Source organism: Diadema antillarum, unplaced genomic scaffold (assembly GCF_040938485.1).
Source record: "Diadema antillarum isolate AM-2024a unplaced genomic scaffold, OU_Dant_1.0 seq00000744_RagTag, whole genome shotgun sequence".
Classification (NCBI taxonomy): domain Eukaryota; kingdom Metazoa; phylum Echinodermata; class Echinoidea; order Diadematoida; family Diadematidae; genus Diadema; species Diadema antillarum.
The window spans coordinates 331,005-352,447 of NW_027271641.1; the positions used below are offsets into that span (position 1 = coordinate 331,005).

At 42.2% G+C, this 21,443-nt stretch overlaps 1 protein-coding gene across 1 annotated transcript in view; it reads right to left on the reverse strand.

Annotated features, from left to right (window-relative positions):
* The window catches only part of LOC139738471 (uncharacterized), a 96,326-nt gene that overhangs the window by 49,161 nt on the left and 25,722 nt on the right, over positions 1-21,443 (reverse strand). Inside the window, exons 18-36 of the mRNA XM_071649098.1 lie at positions 18,692-18,943; positions 17,448-17,699; positions 16,307-16,558; positions 15,411-15,662; positions 14,507-14,758; positions 13,947-14,198; positions 12,288-12,542; positions 11,527-11,781; positions 10,860-11,114; positions 10,102-10,356; positions 8,975-9,229; positions 8,321-8,575; positions 7,472-7,726; positions 5,615-5,866; positions 4,284-4,538; positions 3,398-3,643; positions 2,863-3,117; positions 1,903-2,148; positions 683-934 (exon numbers count right to left, since the gene is read on the reverse strand). Of these exons, the coding sequence (XP_071505199.1) occupies positions 683-934; positions 1,903-2,148; positions 2,863-3,117; positions 3,398-3,643; positions 4,284-4,538; positions 5,615-5,866; positions 7,472-7,726; positions 8,321-8,575; positions 8,975-9,229; positions 10,102-10,356; positions 10,860-11,114; positions 11,527-11,781; positions 12,288-12,542; positions 13,947-14,198; positions 14,507-14,758; positions 15,411-15,662; positions 16,307-16,558; positions 17,448-17,699; positions 18,692-18,943 (4,803 nt within the window). The remainder of the gene's footprint in view (positions 1-682; positions 935-1,902; positions 2,149-2,862; positions 3,118-3,397; positions 3,644-4,283; positions 4,539-5,614; positions 5,867-7,471; positions 7,727-8,320; positions 8,576-8,974; positions 9,230-10,101; positions 10,357-10,859; positions 11,115-11,526; positions 11,782-12,287; positions 12,543-13,946; positions 14,199-14,506; positions 14,759-15,410; positions 15,663-16,306; positions 16,559-17,447; positions 17,700-18,691; positions 18,944-21,443) is intronic.

Consider the following 21,443-nt stretch of genomic DNA (forward strand, 5'->3'; position numbering starts at 1 on the left):
GATGTACTTAAAACGAGTTCATACTTGTAATTTATTTGCTATTGCTTCTGGAGAAGAATTCATATCTGGTAAATACCCCCAAATTAAACAAAATCAAACAGGATGAATTTATTCCCCTAACCGCCATCAACACCGATACAAAATTCATATGCCCTTAATTATATACTGTATAACTTCTACTGGGGTGTCATAGGAAACTTTTAGATGGATTCCTGATACTGTCACTGCAGTGGTCTGAGCTGAGAACAAAGTCACAACTGGCCACCCTATGGGGTCATGCACAAAAATATACAATATGGAAAAAGGTGAAAAAACTCATTGTTCATTGACCTCTCTGCCAAGGAGTGACACTAATTCAAACATTAGACCCACAGATTCTAGGTGACACAGATTGCACAATATGACATTTTTCAGAAAAATTGCTAGTCAGTTCTCACCCCCCCCCCCATACATTTGTAGCTGCAAGATTACATGACTCTTGATGTTCAATAATGTAGAAACATGGTGAATTACATTGAATTACTGCTCTGTTTTTCAAAATTAAGGTAGGTTTCTGAATATATGCCAACTGAGATACAAGGTCTTCTCATCCAAGGAACAATATGGTCGTTTGCATGTAAAAAAGAAGAAGAAAGAAAATGTTCCATGTATGTCGTTTAAGTTGTGGTCCTAATCATCTCACCAGTGACAAGGATGTTGAATGAGCAGAATGCCTGGTTGCCCACAGGATCGGTGAAGGTGTATGTGACAGTCGTCTCTCCAATGACGAAGAAGTCATCCGGGGATGCCGTGGAACTCGAGCTGACGGACCCCGAGTTGTCTGTGGCTGTTGGCTCAGTCCACTGGACGAATGCACCATTGAGGCTGCTGTCGGCCGTGACACCGATGTCGCTGGGGCACCCAGTGATAACAGGAATAGTGGTGTCACCGAGGGCTATGGATTAAACCAACAAAATATGGCACTGTTTAAATCACCTACATATTTTTTTCAACTTGTTCAGTCAGTGCAAGTGGGTGAGCAAACATGAAAGAAATTTCTCTTCTTTTGTTTTCTTAGTCTACTGCTCTGACACCATTAGAATGTACAATGTAGTGGCCTTTTCATCAAGGCCAACTGCAATGTGAATCGAGATGGAAAGAAACTTAGAACAGAATGTGTATACGTGTGTATACTTGAGATATGAACTTTGGCAAAGTGTCAGGACCTTTTGCAGTCACTCATTGTTTTGTTTTTGTTATTTTTTTGCTTTCAAAGTGTTTCATAATGGGAAGGTAACGATTCCTTTCTCTGTGACCTCCTGCTTCTGCTCTGTGTAATGTCAAGTTCTGTCAGTAACGAAACTAATTTCATCTAAAATCCCTGGGCAATCCTTTGTACCCTCACCAGCATTTTTTGATGCATTGTAGAAAGGGGGAATGCTTTTCGTTATTCATCATGTTCTAGCATGTGTCCCAGTTCCTAAAAGTCTAATTTTTAACGTGCCCTTCCGTCGGATAGTGTATACAACGTACATTTAGCGAGTCTCATTTTTTGCGAATCAGGACTCGTTGACAATATCAGACGTGATTAAAATCAATCGCAAACATGGAAAACTGTGATGAATGGAGAAAATTCATACCACTGGGCAAGAATGGTATTAAAGTTTGTTAAAGTGCCTCAAACACTATGGCTTTAGTGGCAACTTAACGCCCTTATCATTCTCAGCCGAAGATACATGTATGTTAATGTCGCTTTCATGTTGGAATCAGACATAATATTCTTGCGTGTTCTTGAATTTGTGACTAGCACCCAACACCGGTATTTGTGAAATAAAAAAACCTGCAAAATATATGGCATATACACATATAGTAATTCTTGGGTATGGGGGGAGGGGGAAGTGCATGCGAGCGAGTCAAAAATACCTGTGACCAGCACGGTGAAGCTACAGACGGCCGAGTTGCCCTGGTTGTCCGAGAAGGTGTACAGGACCTGGGTCAGACCGACAGGGAACACGTCGCCGGGTGAGGCCGTGTTGGTGCTGGTCACCACTCCGCCCGAGTTGTCGGTAGCAGTAGGCGTGGTCCAGGTCACAACCGCACTGGTTGTGCCAAACGGTACCGTCAACGTGATGTCCACTGGGCAGTTGGCGATGACCGGCGCAGATGCATCTGACGATGGAGAAAAAAAAAACACACACACCATAAGAAACTTTTGATGTTGAAAATGTTTTCTGTAACAGCAAAATTCTCTTTTTGGTTCATTTCAGATAAGAAACCCAATGACCATTTGCAGTGAAAAAAAAAAAAAGACTGAAGAAAATTATGAAAGTGCAGACACTGTTTTGCCAATTGTTTCCATGTAAAATGAATATACCTTTCTGAGGTATCTTCCATTTGTAAACCAATAAACATGTGAAATATGTAGATGCTAAGTGCTGTCAGTCTTCAGCCATTATAGTAGGCAGTGGTAACACCACCATCGACATTAAGAACGAATGAATTGGACTAGTGGAAAACAAAAATTACTTTCCGAAAGACAACCATGACAAAATTAAAACCTTCAGTTTCCCTAAAATTTTTTTGAGAAAATGCCTTGTATTGCACTTTTTGGGGAGTAGATTTGATAGAAGATGTGCATTCGGCACAATACACAATGGTAGTATCAACGAAAGCACTTCACATTTCACCACAACAGATTTTCCAGCCCACATTCAAAAAGAGGTATCATTCAAAGAAATGTTTGGTACCTTCATTTTCACATGAGATGGTCACTAGTTCATTCATAAAGATCAAGGTTTCTAACTGGTTCAATCGAAGGAATACAGATTTCCTATCTTTTGATCAATTTTTGATACGACAAGACCCAAGCGGCATGTGACCCACCAACGACGGTGACATCAAAGGAGCAACTGGCCATGTTTCCGGCTGCGTCGGTGAACGTGTACGTTACGGCGGTGTCTCCAATGGGGAAGAGGGAGCCTGGCGCCCTCGTCCTGTCGACGGTCGGAACATCTCCCGAGTTGTCCACGGCCGTCGGCTCCGTCCAGGTCACGGTGGCGCCGTTGAAGTTGCCGTCGCTGGCGACGACGATGTTATTCGGGCAGCCAGCAATGACTGGGGGAGTGATGTCGCCCTCAACTAGCATGCAAGAGAGAAGAAAAGGATGACCACGAATGTAGTTAATGGTCAAGACTGACCAGTTGAGAACAAGAGGGAATCAAAGGTCCCCATCAAATCCATATTGATTTCAGCTGATGTGATTAGGTCTACAGATCACACTATGGCAATGTGTGATCAAAATATGATCAATTTTTTATAATTCCATTTCTAATTCTCTTTGCACCCACTAAACTCTGCCCCTACTCCCCCCCCCAAAAAAAAAAAAATAAAAATAAAAAAAATAAGCCCATGGCCTTACCAGGGATGATGACGTTGAAGCTACAGACGGCAGAATTGGAGTTTTCATCGGTGAAAGTGTAGGTAACCTGAGTCACGCCGGCGAGGAAAGTGTCTCCGGGGCTGGCGTTGGCAGAGACAGTAACACCGCCTCCGCTGTTGTCGGTGGCAGTCGGCACCGTCCACGTGACGGTGGTGCTGCTGGTGCCAAACGGAACACTGACGACGATGTCGTTGGGGCAGTTGCTGATGACCGGTGCACTGGTGTCTGTCAGCGAAAAAGGAAGGGAATTTTTTTTTTTTTTTTTTTTTTGGGGGGGGGAGAGAAGTCATTTCTCGTTAATATTTCAGGAAATTTACCAGCTGATGCCACACTGAAGAGTTACGAGGACTGCAGAGGAAGTATGGGGTGGGGTGGGCAGCATTTCAATAGAGGCACACTGGAGAGCTGAAGGCCTGAATAGACCTATTCGCTTTTGATGAAAGGTGACATTGAAGGACAAATCGAGAATAAGATTTCATTCTAAGGCCCTTCTGCATAGCATATTGCCATTCATAATCACATAGAGTGCATGGCTGGCTGTTGATGATTAGGCACAGGTTTACTGCCACAAAGCTGGCTGATGATGCACATTTTGCACAGCTTTCAGTGGTGAGGGCATGTAAATATCTTTGAAAGGGTCTTGGTTATTTGCCAAAATTTTGCACTTATCGTTTCTTCACTTCTACAGAAAAAGAAGATGCAGCGTATAATATCTGTTCTTATCAAATCAGTATCTATGCATAGAAGCAGAAGATGAAAAAAAAAACCTACACAGAAACCCCACTGAGTGTACTTGCCTGCTATGGGCAAACCATGCATCATCAATAGGAACACATTGGCTCAAGTGGAATAACTCACGACTTACCAACAACGGTGACAGAGAAAGTGCAGGTGGCCGTGTTGCCGGCCGCATCAGCGAAAGTGTAGGTGACGGTCGTCACGCCGATGAAGAACGGGTCTCCGGGGCTGCTGGTGGATACCACAGATGACACGGATCCCGAGTCGTCCACTGCCGTGGGCTCCAGCCATGTGACGGTCACCTGGTTGTTGTTGGACACACTGTTGGCCGAGATGTCGGTGGGGCAGCCAAAGATGACAGGAGCGGTCACATCAATGGTGGCTTCAAGGGTAAAAGAAGAGGATACATTCAGACCATTTTTTTCTTCTTTTTTTTGTGTACTTGCGGACTCATACTAAAGCAAGGAGACTCAATCTATGGCTCTACATAGATTCTTTTTTAAAAATCCAAACAAACATATTGCAGGTTTATTTTAATAAATGGTTGGCGAGTGTCTGCAGACAAGGGCCTAAAGCCCAAACCTTGCATTAATGGGCAGTATATTCCGTTCCATGACATTTGCTCCCATGAAGTATCTGCACGTGACAGCAAACAAAAATTTTACCCACAAACATAACTCTGACCCTAATCCTAATCCTCACATTAAGCTAAACCTAAAACTTTATCACGATCCTAAACTTAACCCTAAGTCCTTGGAGGAAATACATGTAAGACCGGAGCAATTGTCGCAGGAGCAAATGTCGTGTCACTGTATATTCACTCCTTTGAAATACAAACAAACTGGACACCATCGCCTATATGTGGTACTGGTGCAATCACAGTCCAAAGTGTTCTTACTAGCAAGAATCTCCTTTCGAAAAAGAAAACAATAAATAGGAAATATCTCACTGGAACATATTCCTGGTCATAATATAATATTTCTGGTTTACAAAAGAATGTCATAATCAGATGAAAATTAAAAGGAAATCTATGGACTGCTAAGTCTGTGACTATGTCTCTACCAACTGAAATATCACTACATGATAGTTACAGAGACCAGAAACACATACAATTATTCTACCTTTTTCAAGCAGAAAAAACATGCATGAAATAACTTGGGGTAAATGTACAATTCATTGGAGTAGAAATAGAAATTACAAATCCAGCATTGCTTCAATTACAGTCACACATCCCATACAGTGTACATTTACCACAAACAATATTTGGGTGTACGCTTTCAAACACATTGCAGACGTGAGGTGCAAGTCATTTTAATTATGGGTTTACGGTGGGATAAAACAATCGGTGGAGTGCAACGCTTGGCAGCATTGTGTCCACAAATCACAAAAGGTGATAAAAAGCCTCACACAACACAAACACAAGACAAAAGTGAACCAGTGACGGGTGATAACCCATACCCTGAACAATCACAGCAAACGTGCAGACAGCGGTGTTGCCGCTGCCGTCGGTGAACGTGTAGACCACCGTCGTCGTGCCGACAGGGAACGAGCTCCCGGGGGAGGTCGTGGAGGTGGACGTCACAGAGCCCGAGTCGTCGACGGCCGTCGGCTCCTGCCATGTGACGGTGGCGGAGTCGCCGCCCAGGCTGGTCTGTACGGTGATGTCGCCGGGGCAGTTGGAGATGACTGGCGGGGTGTTGTCGATGGTGGCTGTGTGAGCGAGGGATGGCATTTTTAAATGAGACCAAACAACCCGAGATGGTGATTATAAATATTGCCTACATCACAAACTCCCAAACCATACATGGAATGTAGTATGTAGGCCTAAAATTAGTGCACCCTTCTCATCCATTCCCATAAATGTGTGTCACAAGTCATTTGAAAGGTTTATGCACACATGGCATACAATGTACCTTCATAAACAAAACTTCACAAAAGTCACTTGAGGATAAAATGCACACTGGCTTGAATATTCTTTTTATAATGGACCACAGGAAACTACATGTACATTATATCCCACCCTTCCCCCCCCCCAAAAAAAAAAAAAAGAAGAAGAATGAATACATAAATCTTTAAAAATGCTAAGATCTAATCCATTATTACAAAAGAACTGATGCCCAGTAGGCACGTTGAATTACAGTTTTGTTATCTTTCTGCTGTTCCTTTTCGTGTGCACTTTTGGGCAGCTCGCTGCAAGAGGAATTATGTGTAGGCACTGGCTGCCAGAAGGGAATGGATCAAATGAAATGCACGGCTTGCATTTCAAAGAAGTTTCATTTCCAGCTTGCTGTAGGGGAGAAAAGTTACCATTTTATAGAGTAATGAGAGTGACAACTGTATATAATACACATATAGGATGGAGAAAGCCATATCAACATGACATGGCTCTATAGTATAGTGTATTAAATGCAATAGGTGAGGAACAAGATGGACAGAATACTAGTATGATGCATTCTTACCTATGCTATGAAAGAGATATTGTTAGGAGTGCTACAAAGTCTTCAATCATTAGCAATGAGATACAACTGCTGCATAACTATATAAAGACAAGGCATATAGAAATATATACATGTATGTTTGGATAAAAGTAGCTAAAAATGTGATGCGAGAACCTGCAGATGGCAGCAATTCCTATAGCGAGGAAAAGAATAATTAGTAAGGAGTTGAAACCACATTAGTTCATTTGAAATTAAGAGAACAGATTAAGGTCAATGCAGAGAATTAGAGAGTAATATCAAAATTGATGCTTTCTTCCCAATACCCTGAAGGAATGGACACATCATGGACATGCTACAGTGTAAATTTATTGTACCATGATCTATGAGTACAAGAATTGCATTGTAACAGTTGATGGATCAAGCTGTGAACTGGAACCTGTAAGCACAATGTCGCATCGTGGGTTGCAATGCACCAAAAGCGCATGCTGCCCTGTCTTCATGATCAAGAAATGAGTGAAACTACAGTAGGAACACAGTACAGTATCTCCACAATGCTCTACATCTAAAGAGCCATGCAATCAAGATGGGAGAATGGAACCGAACGAAGGATTAACTGTGATTGACAAATTGTGTGATGAAAACCGGAACTAAAATGCTAAACTGTCCAGAGCATCATCTCTCCAATGACGGAACAGACCAACCTATGGTATACTACACTGTATTTCCATGACCTCCTGGAGAAAGCAGCAAATGTCTTCTGAGCCATGAGATCTGACCCTACTCTAAAACAGCTTCCAACTGCATGCTCTTCTGGTCGCTGCTCCAAAACTAGGATGATGGGCGCTATAACGAGGGGACATTCAACCTTGAGACGTACCAGTGACGGTAATATCAAATGTGCACAAGGCGCTGTTTCCGGCATTATCACTGAAAGTATATATGACAGTGGTTGTGCCCAGGGGGAAGCTGATCCCGGGTACTGAAGTGGCAATCACATTCAACATCTCGCCCGAATCATCAGTGGCTGTCGGCTCGGTCCAAGACACGCTGACCGGCGAGCCGTCGAGAGTGGTCGGAACAGTAATGTCAGTCGGGCAGTTATCAATGACAGGTACAGTGTTATCAATAGTTGCTGGGTTAGTGAAAGGGGAAGAAATAGTGTTCATGTATCAAGTATATATTCAAAGCACAATACACTGAACATGTAAATGAGAGGGAATATAACATCATTTCAGTGCTGTGGTGTAATGACAGTATTTATAGGAATATGAATCAATCTTTGCACAATGCCAATATCATCACTTAAATGTTAGAAAAACAGTTTTAACACACACACTCAAAAAAAAAGTATGAGGGAAGATGCTTTTGAGATTCGGAGGACAGGATTTCAAACCAAGTTAATATCATGGAGAAGCTGTAACTATTGATTTAAAATGTTATGGCATCAAGATATCAGATCAAATCTTAGTGCATGTGTGTGTGTTTGTGGCATGTTTTGCTATTATTGTTGCTGAACAAAATCAAATGTTCTCGAAAGAGTGAGAACACAATGAGACGTTGCAGTTCCTTCCACATGAAACCAAGTCTGAGAGCATTATGAAAATATCTCTTTCTCTCTTTGCCCATACGGAGATGGTATTTGAAATAACATGACTGGCCTTTCGAAAGGCAGTGTCAGCATAGCACTGCCACCCTCACTTTGCAAGGGAGGGATGGATGGACGTACCAGTCACTGTGATATCGAATGCACACACGGCTGTATTGCCAGAACCATCTGTGAATGTGTACACAACTGTGGTGGTCCCCACCGGGAAAGAATCCCCCGGGAGGGACGAGGAGGTTGTAGCCGGGGGCAAAGCCGAATCGTCCACCGCAGTGGGTTCGGTCCAAGTCACGGCAACCGCCGCGCCGTCCAGGGTGGTGGCCACGGTGATATCATTTGGACAGTTAGTAACCACAGGTGCAGCATTATCGATAGTTGCTGGAGTTAGTTAGAGAAACAATTTCAGAAGTGATGTTAGTAAGGAATCAGTCATTATCTCTTTCAATAATTAAGATGTTGCACAAAGTTGGCAGCAAAATATAGCAATTTTTTCTTAGCTTAGTGAAAAAAAAAAGCAAAATTAAATTTGCAGCATCTTAGGAAATCAAACATTTTTTTAAATTGCAAGCTTACTGTTTATGAGAAAAACTCACTTTACAAAGATTTTATTAGCTTGACTGCAACCTACAAATTTGTTTGCAAATGTTAAAACTCAAGTTGACATTTTTCAAGCAACTGATGCATATTTCATTTTATGACAGAATTGGAACCTGAAGGAAATAGTTGGATACTGTGGGCATGTTTAGTGTTACGGCATGCAGTTACTTTACCACATACCAGTTACTGTGACACCAAATGTACACACAGCTGTATTGCCAGAACCATCGGTAAAAGTGTACACAATTGTGGTGGTTCCGACCGGGAAAGAATCTCCCGGTGCAGATGTGGAGGTGGTGGTAACAGGCAAACCGGAATCGTCCACAGCAGTGGGTTCGGTCCAAGTCACGGCAACGGCCGCTCCGTCAAGGGTGGTGGCCACGGTGATATCGTTTGGACAGTTAGTAACCACAGGTGCCGCATTATCAATAGTTGCTATTAAGGTTAGCCAAAGAAATGATTACAAAGTTTGAAAGATCTTTGGAGTGCCAAGAAGAAAAATAGAAGAAAACAAGTTGCAGTATTGAGCTTTAATGAAATATTTAAAAGATTTTAGCAGCTTTCATGTCGGCACAGAAAGCATTTGTGACTCTAGATCTTCTGCTAACTTTTCGCGGTATTGCACAAAGTTTGAAAGATCTTTGCAGAGCCAAGAAGAAGAAGAGAAAAGTTACAGTACTGAGCTTTGATGAAATAACGACCAAATAAAGATTCTAGCAACTTTCATGTGACCTCATGCAAAGATACATTTATGTAGATTTGGAAAAATAAGCACTCGAAGAAAAAGGAAAAGTGCAAGGGAGCAGAAGCTTTGCTTGCAAAGAGTACAAAAACATCAGGTGATGCAGCATTCAAAAGAATGCTCCCATACACAAAGTTAGGATTAGACTCTGTAGTGCTTGAATTAATCATGCTATCAAATAAAAACAGCAATAGTACAGAAGACAGCAATGTTTTTCCTTTGCCAAGAAGCAAGAGTGGAACAAGTTCCAGAATCATAAGAGATTGATATTTTGCAGTGTCCAATAGGTGAGAAGTTGACCACAAGAAAGATTTTGGCAACTTGATGGCAACTTTATGAGGCAAAATAGCACTTAGTTGGAAGAATTGACAGAGAGAGTTGGATAAGAAAGTAAGCTGAAGGCTTGCAGGTGACAATACGCAAGCTGACCTCGCAGTAGAGGGAAAGCTTCATTACTTGGTTTTTTAATTATCTTTATTCATTTAGATCTAAGAAAGTAAAAAGATACAAAGAATGTATTTAGTATGACTCATGTGCAATAACATGCAGTTAATTTACCACATACCAGTTACTGTGACATCAAATGCACACACGGCTGTATTGCCGGAACCATCGGTAAAAGTGTACACAATTGTGGTGGTTCCCACCGGGAAAGAATCTCCCGGTGCAGATGTGGAGGTGGTGGTAACGGGCAAACCGGAATCATCCACAGCAGTGGGTTCGGTCCAAGTCACGGCAACCGCCGCTCCTCCAAGTGTGGTGGCCACAGTGATATCGTTTGGACAGTTAGTAACCACAGGTGCAGCATTATCAATAGTTGCTATTAAGGTTTGCCAAAGAAACAATAACAGGATTAATGTTAGCGAGGAACGCATTTGTGACTCTTCTGCTCACTTATCACAGTATTGCACAAAATTTGAAAGATCTTTGCAGTGCCAAGAAGAAGAAGAAAAAAGTTGCAGTATTGAGCTTTGATGAAATATTGACACAAAAAAAAGAACTTGAAATTTTGCAGTGTCTAATTGGTGAGAAGTTGAATTCAAGAGAGATTGTGGCAGCTTGACAGCAACTTTATAATGCACAGTGGCACTAAGGAAAAAAAGATTGGCACCGAGAATTGAATAAATTAATTGATGGCTACAATATGCCTGCAGGTTATAAAACATACCAAAGCTGTCTCACAACAAAAGAAAAGTTCTGATTATAATCATCTCTATTCACCTCATTTATGAGACTTGAACTTGAGGGAAATGAAAGTTAGATACAAAGAATACATTAAGTATCAGTGCAAGTGCATGAACAAGTAGTTAATTTACCACGTACCAGTTACTGTGACATCAAATGCACACACAGCTGTATTGCCAGAATCATCAGTAAATGTGTACACAATTGTGGTGGTTCCGACCGGGAAAGAATCTCCTGGTGCAGATGTGGAGGTGGTGGTAATGGGCAAGCCAGAATCGTCCACAGCAGTGGGTTCGGTCCAAGTCACGGCAACTGCCGCTCCATCCAGGGTGGTGGCCACGGTGATATCATTTGGACAGTTAGTAACCACAGGTGCCGTGTTATCAATAGTTGCTGGAGTTAGTGAGAGGACAATTTCAGGTGTGACGTCAGTAAGGAAACATTCATCATCTCTTTGAATGATTAAGGTGTTGCACAAAGTTGGAAGAAAATCATTGCAATTTTTTCTCTACTTGAGTAAAAAAAAAAGCAACTAAAGTTGCAACATCTTAGGAAGCCAAACAATAATTTTTTGTTCTAAGAGCAAGCTTTTTGTTTATGAAAAACTGACTTTACAATCACTTTATCAGCTTGACTGAAACCTGCATATTTGTTGGCAAATGTGAGGCAACATTTTAAAGGAAACTGATGCATTATTGATTTTATGGCAGGATTGGGATGTAAAGAAAATAGTTGGATAGAGAAGGCTTGTTACAGTGCTGTAAGTGTTACTTGTGTAGTAGTATGCAGTTAATTTACCACATACCAGTTACTGTGACATCAAATGTACACACGGCGGTATTGCCGGAACCATCGGTAAACGTGTACACAATTGTGGTAGTTCCTAACAGGAAAGAATCTCCCGGTGCAGATGTGGAGGTGGTGGTAACAGGCAAGCCGGAATCATCCACAGCAGTGGGTTCGGTCCAAGTCACGGCAACCGCCGCTCCGTCGAGGGTGGTGGCCACGGTGATATCATTTGGACAGTTAGTAACCACAGGTGCCGTGTTATCGACAGTAGCTGGGTTAGTGACGGGAATATGCGAGGTACAAGTATAGATCATGTTAACATCCTGATGTTTATACTTAATGTTACACACTGGATACATTAAAGACTGGAAAATCATTATTTCTTGTCATCAATCAGATATTAATCATGCATAAGAGAAGTGACCATGTATCGTTTGTGCAGACAAATACTGTTAAACAGCAGTGTTTGATTTTTTTTCTCAGGTTTACACATACTGAAATAGAATCAACCTGAACTAATCTTTCCCCAAATTCATCCTGTTCATGTGCAATGTACATTGCTGTTGCAGGAGTGAAAAAAAATAGTTCAGAGTTTTAGTAATAGTCAATGGAGTATCAACGCAGAAGGGCAGGATACTTGTATGGCTTAGAACTTGTCAGTGTTTGAGTAAACAAGTTGTTAATATCTACAAACTGTAGATTGAGGGAAAAAAAATCAAAGTTCAGAGCTCGAAGAACAAAATCACAGCAGAGAGCGGCATGCAGCTTGACACGTACCAACAACAATGATATCAAATGTACAGACGGCAGCATTTCCCGAATCATCGGCAAAGGTGTACGTAACCGTGGTTGCCCCGACGGCAAAAGAATCTCCCGGGGAAGACGTTGACGTGGTGATGACGGGATTGCCGGAGTCGTCCGTCGCTGTGGGCTCCGTCCACGACACGCTGACTGGGCTGCCATCGAGGGTGGTCGCCACGGTGATGTCAGAGGGGCAGTTAGTGACCACGGGTGCCGTGTTATCAATGGTAGCTGGGAGAGAAGGGGGGTGCAGGGTTGGGCTTTCAATGATACAGGGAACTCAATAAACTCAGTACGTTATCATCTCTGAGAGAAAGGTATGCCTGGCCTTGGTCAAGCACGAGTAATTCTTTCCAACACCAGCAGAGGGCAGTTGCACCATATTGTGTTAGCTGCAGCTGTCAAGCGCTTGTACAGCTGTCAAATTTTGTGAAATTTGCAAATATGTTTAGATACTCCATATAGAGGCAAGTCAACACTTTACCCAGTACATCAGAGACGGCCAATGTTGTATGTTGCAGCATACACATTTGTACTACAACTTCAGTCTTTCAATTAAGCAAAGCGCAGGGAGGACGATAACCAAATGAAACAAAAAAAACAAAAAGTGGACTACCACAACCAAGGTGACTGGATATGTGTTAATCACTTCAAATTCCCTTTTCACCATCCCCACACCATGAAGTGCTAAACTTAAAGGAGGCAGATAGCATTCTGCCGTTGTGAATTTAATCATACTGCTTGTGGCAGAAGCTAAGGCAGCATGGATGGATGCTACAATAAATGCAGTTTGTGTTATAGAAGCCAGGGGAGGTTGGAAGGAAAAAATATGTCTACCATAATCCTGTTACAACCAAAGCATAGAATTATCTGTGGGGTAACAGAGGCCGATGGATGATCCCAGAGGAATGGAAGGTTGGCGAGAAATGCAAGTCTGGAAATTCGCTTCTTTGCTTCATTTACGGTCGATTCTGACAAATTCTTGACAACATTTTAAAAGCACATCACAATAAGTGTGTATGAGGGCAGTATCTGCTAGAACAAATAAATGAATATTAAGATAAAATAATGAAAATACAGGTAATTCAATGTGGAATGTGATGTCATGGGCAACCATTATCACAGTTACATATAACAATTCACAAAACAAAATGAAAAGACCATACATGTATGAGTGATGCAGCTAAAAACTGCCTGTAAATATTTGAAGTATATACAAATTGTGAGGAAAATACAAAATTTTACCTGACATTACATAAATATTATATTTCTCTTTAATTGTTGTTGAAAATCACACATTGGGAAATTATGTCACACACCACACACAACTTGTTGATACAAGGACAGTACATCAGTGAGAAACATATTCAGACGAGTAAAGTGTTTTAGATGCAAGGATCTAGAAATGGGCTACAGAAGAGAATATGATATTTGATAAAGAATTATCTGCATGCATGGGCTTTTCTATGTAGAAAAAATGGAAACATGAATGTCATTAGTGTTATAAAATTGAAACCATAGGAACTGGAATGCACAGGATACAGAATATAAAGCAACACGAGGGTTGTAGTGTGACTGCTACATTTACAGAGAAAAATAGAAAATATGATGGGTTGGTTTGGAAAATGCACCTACCAGCCACAGTGACTGTAAATTCACACACAGCTACATTGCCGGAGCCATCACTAAACGTATATGTCACTGTGGTGGCGCCAACGCCGAACAAATCTCCCGGAGCAGCTGTGGAGGAGGAGGTGACAAAGCCGGAATCGTCCACGGCGGTTGGCTCCGCCCACGTCACGCCCACGGTGGCCCCGCCGAGCGTCGTCTGGACCGTTATGTCGTCGGGGCAATCCGAGATCACGGGCGGGGTGTTATCAATGGTGGCTGTTCGTGAATACATTACACAACACACGGTGCGTGGATGAATGCGGCTTAATAGACACATGCATGGCTGATAAATCAAGATGGAAGTTAGGTGAGTAACAATTTCTCATTGTATGATGGATAAACAGATCACTCATGTTATGTAATCAGTATATAATGCATGAGAACCACTGAAAATGAAACAAAAATACTGGTCTGAATTAATCCTGTGCATGCATGAAATGTCATTTACGTCTTCATCAGTTAAGGGTGAAACACAACTGAGTACATTGTGAAGGTAAACGGGTGGTGTATAAAAGAAAACGTACCAGATACAGTCACGGTAAATGTGCAAACAGCTGCGTTGCCGGAGCCATCAGTGAAAGTGTAAATGACCAGAGTGCTGCCAACATTGAAGGAATCTCCGGGGCTAGCTGTCGAGGCGACGCTAACCGAGCCGGAATCGTCAACGGCAGTCGGCTCTGTCCAAGTCACCGCCACGGCGGCACCTCCGAGTGTCGTCTGGACGGAAATGTCACTCGGGCAACCCGAGATAACGGGAGGGGTATTGTCTATGGTAGCTGTAGGATACAAAATGCAAACAATCTCTTCAACAGAAATCTACAGAAACTCTCCGAACAAATGCAGTTGCATTTTAGAATCTACGCACCTCTGACCATACTTCACAGAACTGCACAAACACACAAACGACTATGAGTTGATGAAATATACCAGGACTGATGTGGTGGGATTTTCTGTACCAGGCAGAAATATTTCTGTGTAATTAAGTTACATGGTGATGATGAATATCTGATATATGCTGTAATAACCAATGCTGATACATTTGAGTCTGCTTTTGACATCTTATTGTGATCTGAAAACAAAATGTTTGGTACAGGGTGAAACAATGTGACGTGATTTCAACAGATACAGCATGACTTCTGAAGATGTTTACTTCATCAAACATTTTGCATTCATGTTCAGCTATACATGTATGTGCATAAACTGGATGCTTGACCTAGATCCTGACAACACAACCACGGCATCATCAGTAAGTGAAGACTGATTTCCAAGTCAATTTTCCTGCAACAACTTCCATCCAATTGCTAAAGAAGACATTGCTTTTTAGGAACATTACCATTACATGCACAGTGACAAGAGACACTGAGAACAGAAAACTGAGTGACAGTTACTGATACATTCACTATGGATGGACAAGTGAGCAAAACATACCAGATACAGTCACAGTAAATGTGCAAACGGCTGCATTGCCGGAGCCATCAGTGAAAGTGTAAATGACCAGAGTGCTGCCAACATTGAAGGAATCTCCGGGGCTAGCTGTCGAGGCGACGCTAACCGAGCCGGAATCGTCAACGGCTGTCGGCTCTGTCCAAGTCACCGCCACGGCGGCACCACCGAGTGTTGTCTGGACAGAAATGTCGCTTGGGCAACCAGAGATAACGGGAGGGGTGTTGTCTACGGTAGCTGTAGGATACAAAATGCAAACAATCTCTTCAACAGAAATCCACAGAAAACTCTCCAAACAAATGCAGTTGCATTTTAGAATCTATGCACCTTAGACACACTTCACAGAACTGCACAAACACACAAAACAAATACAAGTTGATGAAATATACCAGGACTGATGTGGTGGGACTTTCTGTACCAGGCAGAAATATTTGTTTAAATAGTTACATGGTGATGATGAACATCTGATATGTACTGTAATAACCAATGCTGATATATTTGCGTCTACTTTTGGCATCTTACTGTGATCTGAAAACAATATATTTGGTACAGGGTGAAACAATGTGATGTGATTTCAACAGATACTGTACGACTTCTGAAGATGTTTACTTCATTTAATATCATTTTGCATTCATCTACAGCTGTATGTGCATAAACCGGACGCTGGACCAGATTCTGACAACACAACCATGGCATCATCAGGAAGTGAAGGCTGATTTCGAAGTAAATTTTCCTGCGACAACTTCCATCCGATCGTTATAGAAGGCATTTTTTGGGGAACATTATCATTACAGGCACAGTGACAAGAGACACTGAGAACAGAAAACTGAGTGACAGTTACTGATACATTCACTATGGATGGACAAGTGAGCAAAACATACCAGATACAGTCACAGTGAATGTGCAAACGGCTGCGTTGCCGGAGCCATCAGTGAAAGTGTAAATGACCAGAGTGCTGCCAACATTGAAGGAATCTCCGGGGCTAGCTGTCGAGGCGACGCTAACCGAGCCGGAATCGTCAACGGCTGTCGGCTCTGTCCAAGTCACCGCAACAGCGGCGCCACCGAGTGTCGTCTGGACAGAAATGTCGCTTGGGCAACCCGAGATAACGGGAGGGGTGTTGTCTACGGTAGCTGCATGATACGAAGTTAGTACGTGGTTGAAGGCATCAATGAAAACCTTTTTGAGTTGTGTCTTTTCAGCACTACATAGTGGTGGACTTACAGCTCTATTGCATCCACGTGCAGTCCACTGGGAAGGCACATTTTGTGCTTAGAATGGGCAGTATATGATCATGGGGAGGAGAATACTCAATGTTGTGACAAGCCAGCAAAAAAAGGTAGAGGTATATTTAGCCTCTTGGTGTTATAAAAGATGTACATCACAGTGAGTGCCATCTATGATGACACATGCAGACCACTTGTGGATGAGTTATCAATTTTGTTTTTTCTTGCTTGATTTTGTTCACCGTAGAATAACACAAACACATCCCTCAGACCAATGTGCTCATCCTAACTCCTGTGATTGTGCTCAATTCCAAAATATCCAGAGGTGACTTTACCATGCAGTACAACAAAAAAGGGTACACAGGCATACAAGTGGCTATAATAAGAATTACAAACACAAGGCTTGCTGTAAATACTTTCAATAATTCTGAAGAAAACAGTCAAGTTCTTGCCATGATAACATATCATTCTGTCACAAAGCACTTAGTTGGTAAAGTAAAATTTTGAAAAAAGTGGGCATATGTATATTCATGGTTTCTTACTGCTTATAAAATCATGGATATTGGCTACAACTGAACATGATTTGCCACTCCCACAACAAGCGTTTGTTATAAGGTTAGCTTCTACATTTCAAAGACAACCAAGTGTCTAGTCAAAAATGTAATATTTAATGATTATATGAGACATGCAACATTTGTCTGCAGATACATTACAGCAATTACATTCCCTGTGGATTATATGCATGCAAAGGCAGGGAAAGGGACAAAAAAACGAACAAACAATCGAAAACACATACCAGAAACAGTAACAGAGAATGAACAGACAGCAGAATTGCCAGAGCCGTCACTAAATGTGTACGTGACTGTGGTAATCCCGACCGGGAAAGAGTCCCCGGGACTGGCCGTCGAGGCAGAGGTAACCGATCCTGAATCATCTGTAGCGGTGGGCTCCGTCCAGGTGACGGCCACAGCGGCACCACCCAGAGTGGTCTGGACGGCGATGTCGCTCGGACAATTCGAAATGACCGGAACTGTGTTGTCGATTGTCGCTGTTTGTTCGAGACAAGCATGACATGCATTTGGATGAACGTGAGGAGAGCGTGGAACTGTATACTCACAAACTTGCCGAGTTTCCTCCACTGGTTGTAGGCACTCAATGTTAACTTTGCGTTACTAAAAACCGCATTTTCCTGTTTATAGCAGCAGCAGCTGAGGCTTGTCCCATGTATTGAAGGCAAAATAAGTTTCATTCTTCTTGTCTGCTGGTGCAGACTATGATATAACACATGATGAAACGCCTATTTATTACACTTTAATAAACCACAGAAATCAAATCAAAGATTTTGAATTGTTTTGTGCACAAAATTTGACAATTATCATCTGCATGGCCACCACAAAGATTTAAGTGGCAAGCCAAAGAGGAAAAAAAAAAGGAAATTGAATCTGGCATAATTTCGTAATACCAAGCTTTAGAACAAGAGATCTCAAGTGACCGGCACCTTGAGGGATTTACATCTTTGTATTGGAGCCTTATTGCTCCATTGAAAAGAGGAAAATTGATTCCTAAAACTAAAAGAGGATCACAACTTGGGTCAGTTTTGCTGCATTCAGCATAATATATATCTGCCATTTGGTTTGTTCACAGGAAAATGTGGTTCATGGATCAGATTTAGTGTGAATAACAATATTAAAACAAAAAATCAGTGATACAGTATTTGAATTGTACAAACACTCAAATATGCAATCTGGCCTTCTCTCACAGTTTCAACTTCATCACGGCAAAAGTCAAAACAAACAAAGAGTTAAGAGTCAAAGAAGTACACCATTAAAGTCACCACCACCAAAACATGCACAACATCATAAAATGCAGTGATAGTTGGACCCTGATTAGTTTAAAATAGACACTGCACAGAAAATATCAATCATTCCTTTACAGTAAGAACATCGTGTACATGTATCTGTATAGGTGGAGGTTAGATAAACAAGTTATTCCCTATTCAAAAGACATTTGCCATCCCCAAAACACAACACACACACTCACCAACCACGATTACATCAAAGGAACAGACAGCTGTGTTGCCCGCAGCATCACTGAAGGTGTACGTGACAGTGGTGGAGCCAACATTGAAAGAATCGCCGGGGTTGGCGGACTGCGTGGTGGTGACCGACCCACTGTCGTCGGTGGCCGTGGGCTCCGTCCAGGTCACTGCCACGGGATTGCCATTCAGCGTCGTCGAAACCGTGATGTCCGATGGGCAGCCAGAAATGACGGGGCTTGTGTTGTCCACATTGCCTGCAAGATGAGGATTATTAAAACCGCATATGGCACATAATCGTCACTGTCTGAAACAAAAAGGTTGCTTGAATCAAAGCATGACCTGCTAAATGCTTTTAATAACCTCTCATACATGTACCCCTACAATTAACCAAAAAAAGGTTACTTTTACTTATCAGAATAAATGACCACAATGCCCATGTCTGCCACATGACATGCTGACGATCATTCATGTTCAACCCACAGAGTCTGCACTGAGCACATCTGTAGGCTTCAATCATTGTCTAGCGTGGAATACAAATCTGTCAGAGCATGCGATGCATACGCTCAACCTGCATCCACTTGGGCAGTGCCATGCACGCTATCTCAGAATTTATGACCAGAATGAACAGATAGCATTTTCCTACTGCCAGCAGCCATAACTTGATACTGCTGCTTGTTATCAACCATTATAAAATGGGTTCAAGAATGTAGCCAATTGGAAGCGCTGAAATGAGTCATGTGAGCGTGCATTAATTGCTCACTAACATGCACGGCCTGACATCACAATGTTTACACTAGCAGTGCGCACTCAATCAGTTGTTACAAGTGCGTCGCGCGCTACTATACACGCTGTCAATCTTGTTAACGACTTCTAGTTCGGGCTGCCGGCCGGTCTTTCTTGTGTGCATAACATGTGTGGCGTACGTATACTCTTATACGTACAGTACTTATATGTGCGGGATTTCCGAGTGCGACGTGCGTAAATGTTTGGGACGCCGTTCGGACATCTTGACTCTTCAGCGAGTGCTACATGTAGCTGACTGGTATTGACCCACAAAGGTACGTGAAAAATGCTGTTAGTTTTCGACCCATTTTATTAAAAGCAAATGATGCACAGGATTATTTTGTGGCGTTAGTGGAGATGCAGCTCACTCTCGGGTATTTACAATGTAGTGCAACCCTATCTATCTAGTGCAACCCTAACCCTGACCCTAACCCTATCCTGTGCATCATTTGTATAGTAGCATTTTTCTTGCCGAACAGCTGGAGTAGAATATGGTATAGCGCGATATCCTTCTCCCAGTTAATACAGTGTATGTCTCCGAGAGAGATCACACCAAACCCTTATACGCTTCATAAATAAAGTATATGCACATGCAAATTCATCATCAGTGAGCCTGGGTTGTCTCTTAACACTTTGGCTACCAAGAATACAAACATATTCAGATATCATCTTCAGAGTAACAAAACAACAAAAGCTAAACATGTCTCTACGCACAGCTTAAAGAGATGGTGTAATTTTGGTTGAGATGGGGCTTCAGGTTTCCAACTTTTTTGTGTGCGATAATGAGAAACCTCTTATGAAATATTACAGAGTGTCACAGGGCGCTGCCGCCGCACCGCCCCGTAACTGGATCAAAGGCTTTCTCTTCTGAGAGTCTACAAAGTAGGCGAAACAAATGCTTCTTCAGTTCAATAATTGCATGGTTTATTGTACTGAATTTTGAAACATATTTACAACATTGGAATAAAAATGGCGATTAACAATCATTGACAAAACTGTTGCCAATTAAGAGATACATTTAAATGTTATCGCTAAAGCCAGTTGGTTCTTGTTCTCGGGATGAGATCATCTGTCCTCGCCCATAGGTCTAAGTTTCATCAAACTTGATTCCCCTCTAGACGGAGTCCCCTCAATCCCTCTCTAGCAGACTCTGCAGTCCAATACAGTTGGAGCTTACTCCAGCCTAAAACTCCTTGCTCCTACCTTAAACTCGGATCCCTGCTCCGACATTAACTGCCAACTTTTGTTGGCGTTTCTCCCCTTTCTGTGCAAGTTACTTTCTCCCTGGCCCCTGCCGCAACCTCCTTCGGGTTGATGAGAGATTTCTCTAGTGCTCAGACTGTCAAACGTACACTGAATGTGGCCTTTTGCCACCACAACCTTTTTCTCCTTGTTCCAAATCCATCTACCAAAGGGTAAACCAGTATGTCGGCGACACTGATGTACACCGAACCCTCCCGACGAACTGGATACACACGTAGTGATTTCACAAACAATTTTGTGCTCTGGTCTGAAGAATTTCGGGTTTTGCATCCCGGTTTTGTTCTCCAAAATTTCCTTCTTAACTACACTTGTCTATGTAGGACCAATCACTGTATATTAATTTATTAAACAAGTTATCTTATTGGAGGAGGGGGTTAGATGGTTCAGAAAACTTTCTACCAATTGGTCAGAATGGACACACCCCTATGAGTGACTTTTCCTTAATTTCAAAGAATTGTTTTTGAACATGATTTCCAAAGAAGGAGGATATTCCTCTGACGTTAGCTGACCACTGCAGCTGGGTGTGACTATCAATTTCTTAACCTATGCCTCTTCTGGGCTGTCCTCCCACTGGTGGACATTTGGTAGGTTTACGACCCTCGCTCCTGGTAGCGGTCTCCACTTGGTATGAGTCACCCTCTCCCTTTATGTTACGCTTTATTACACTCGTGCCCCTGACGTAATGAAGGGCTGAGGGGTTACTACCCT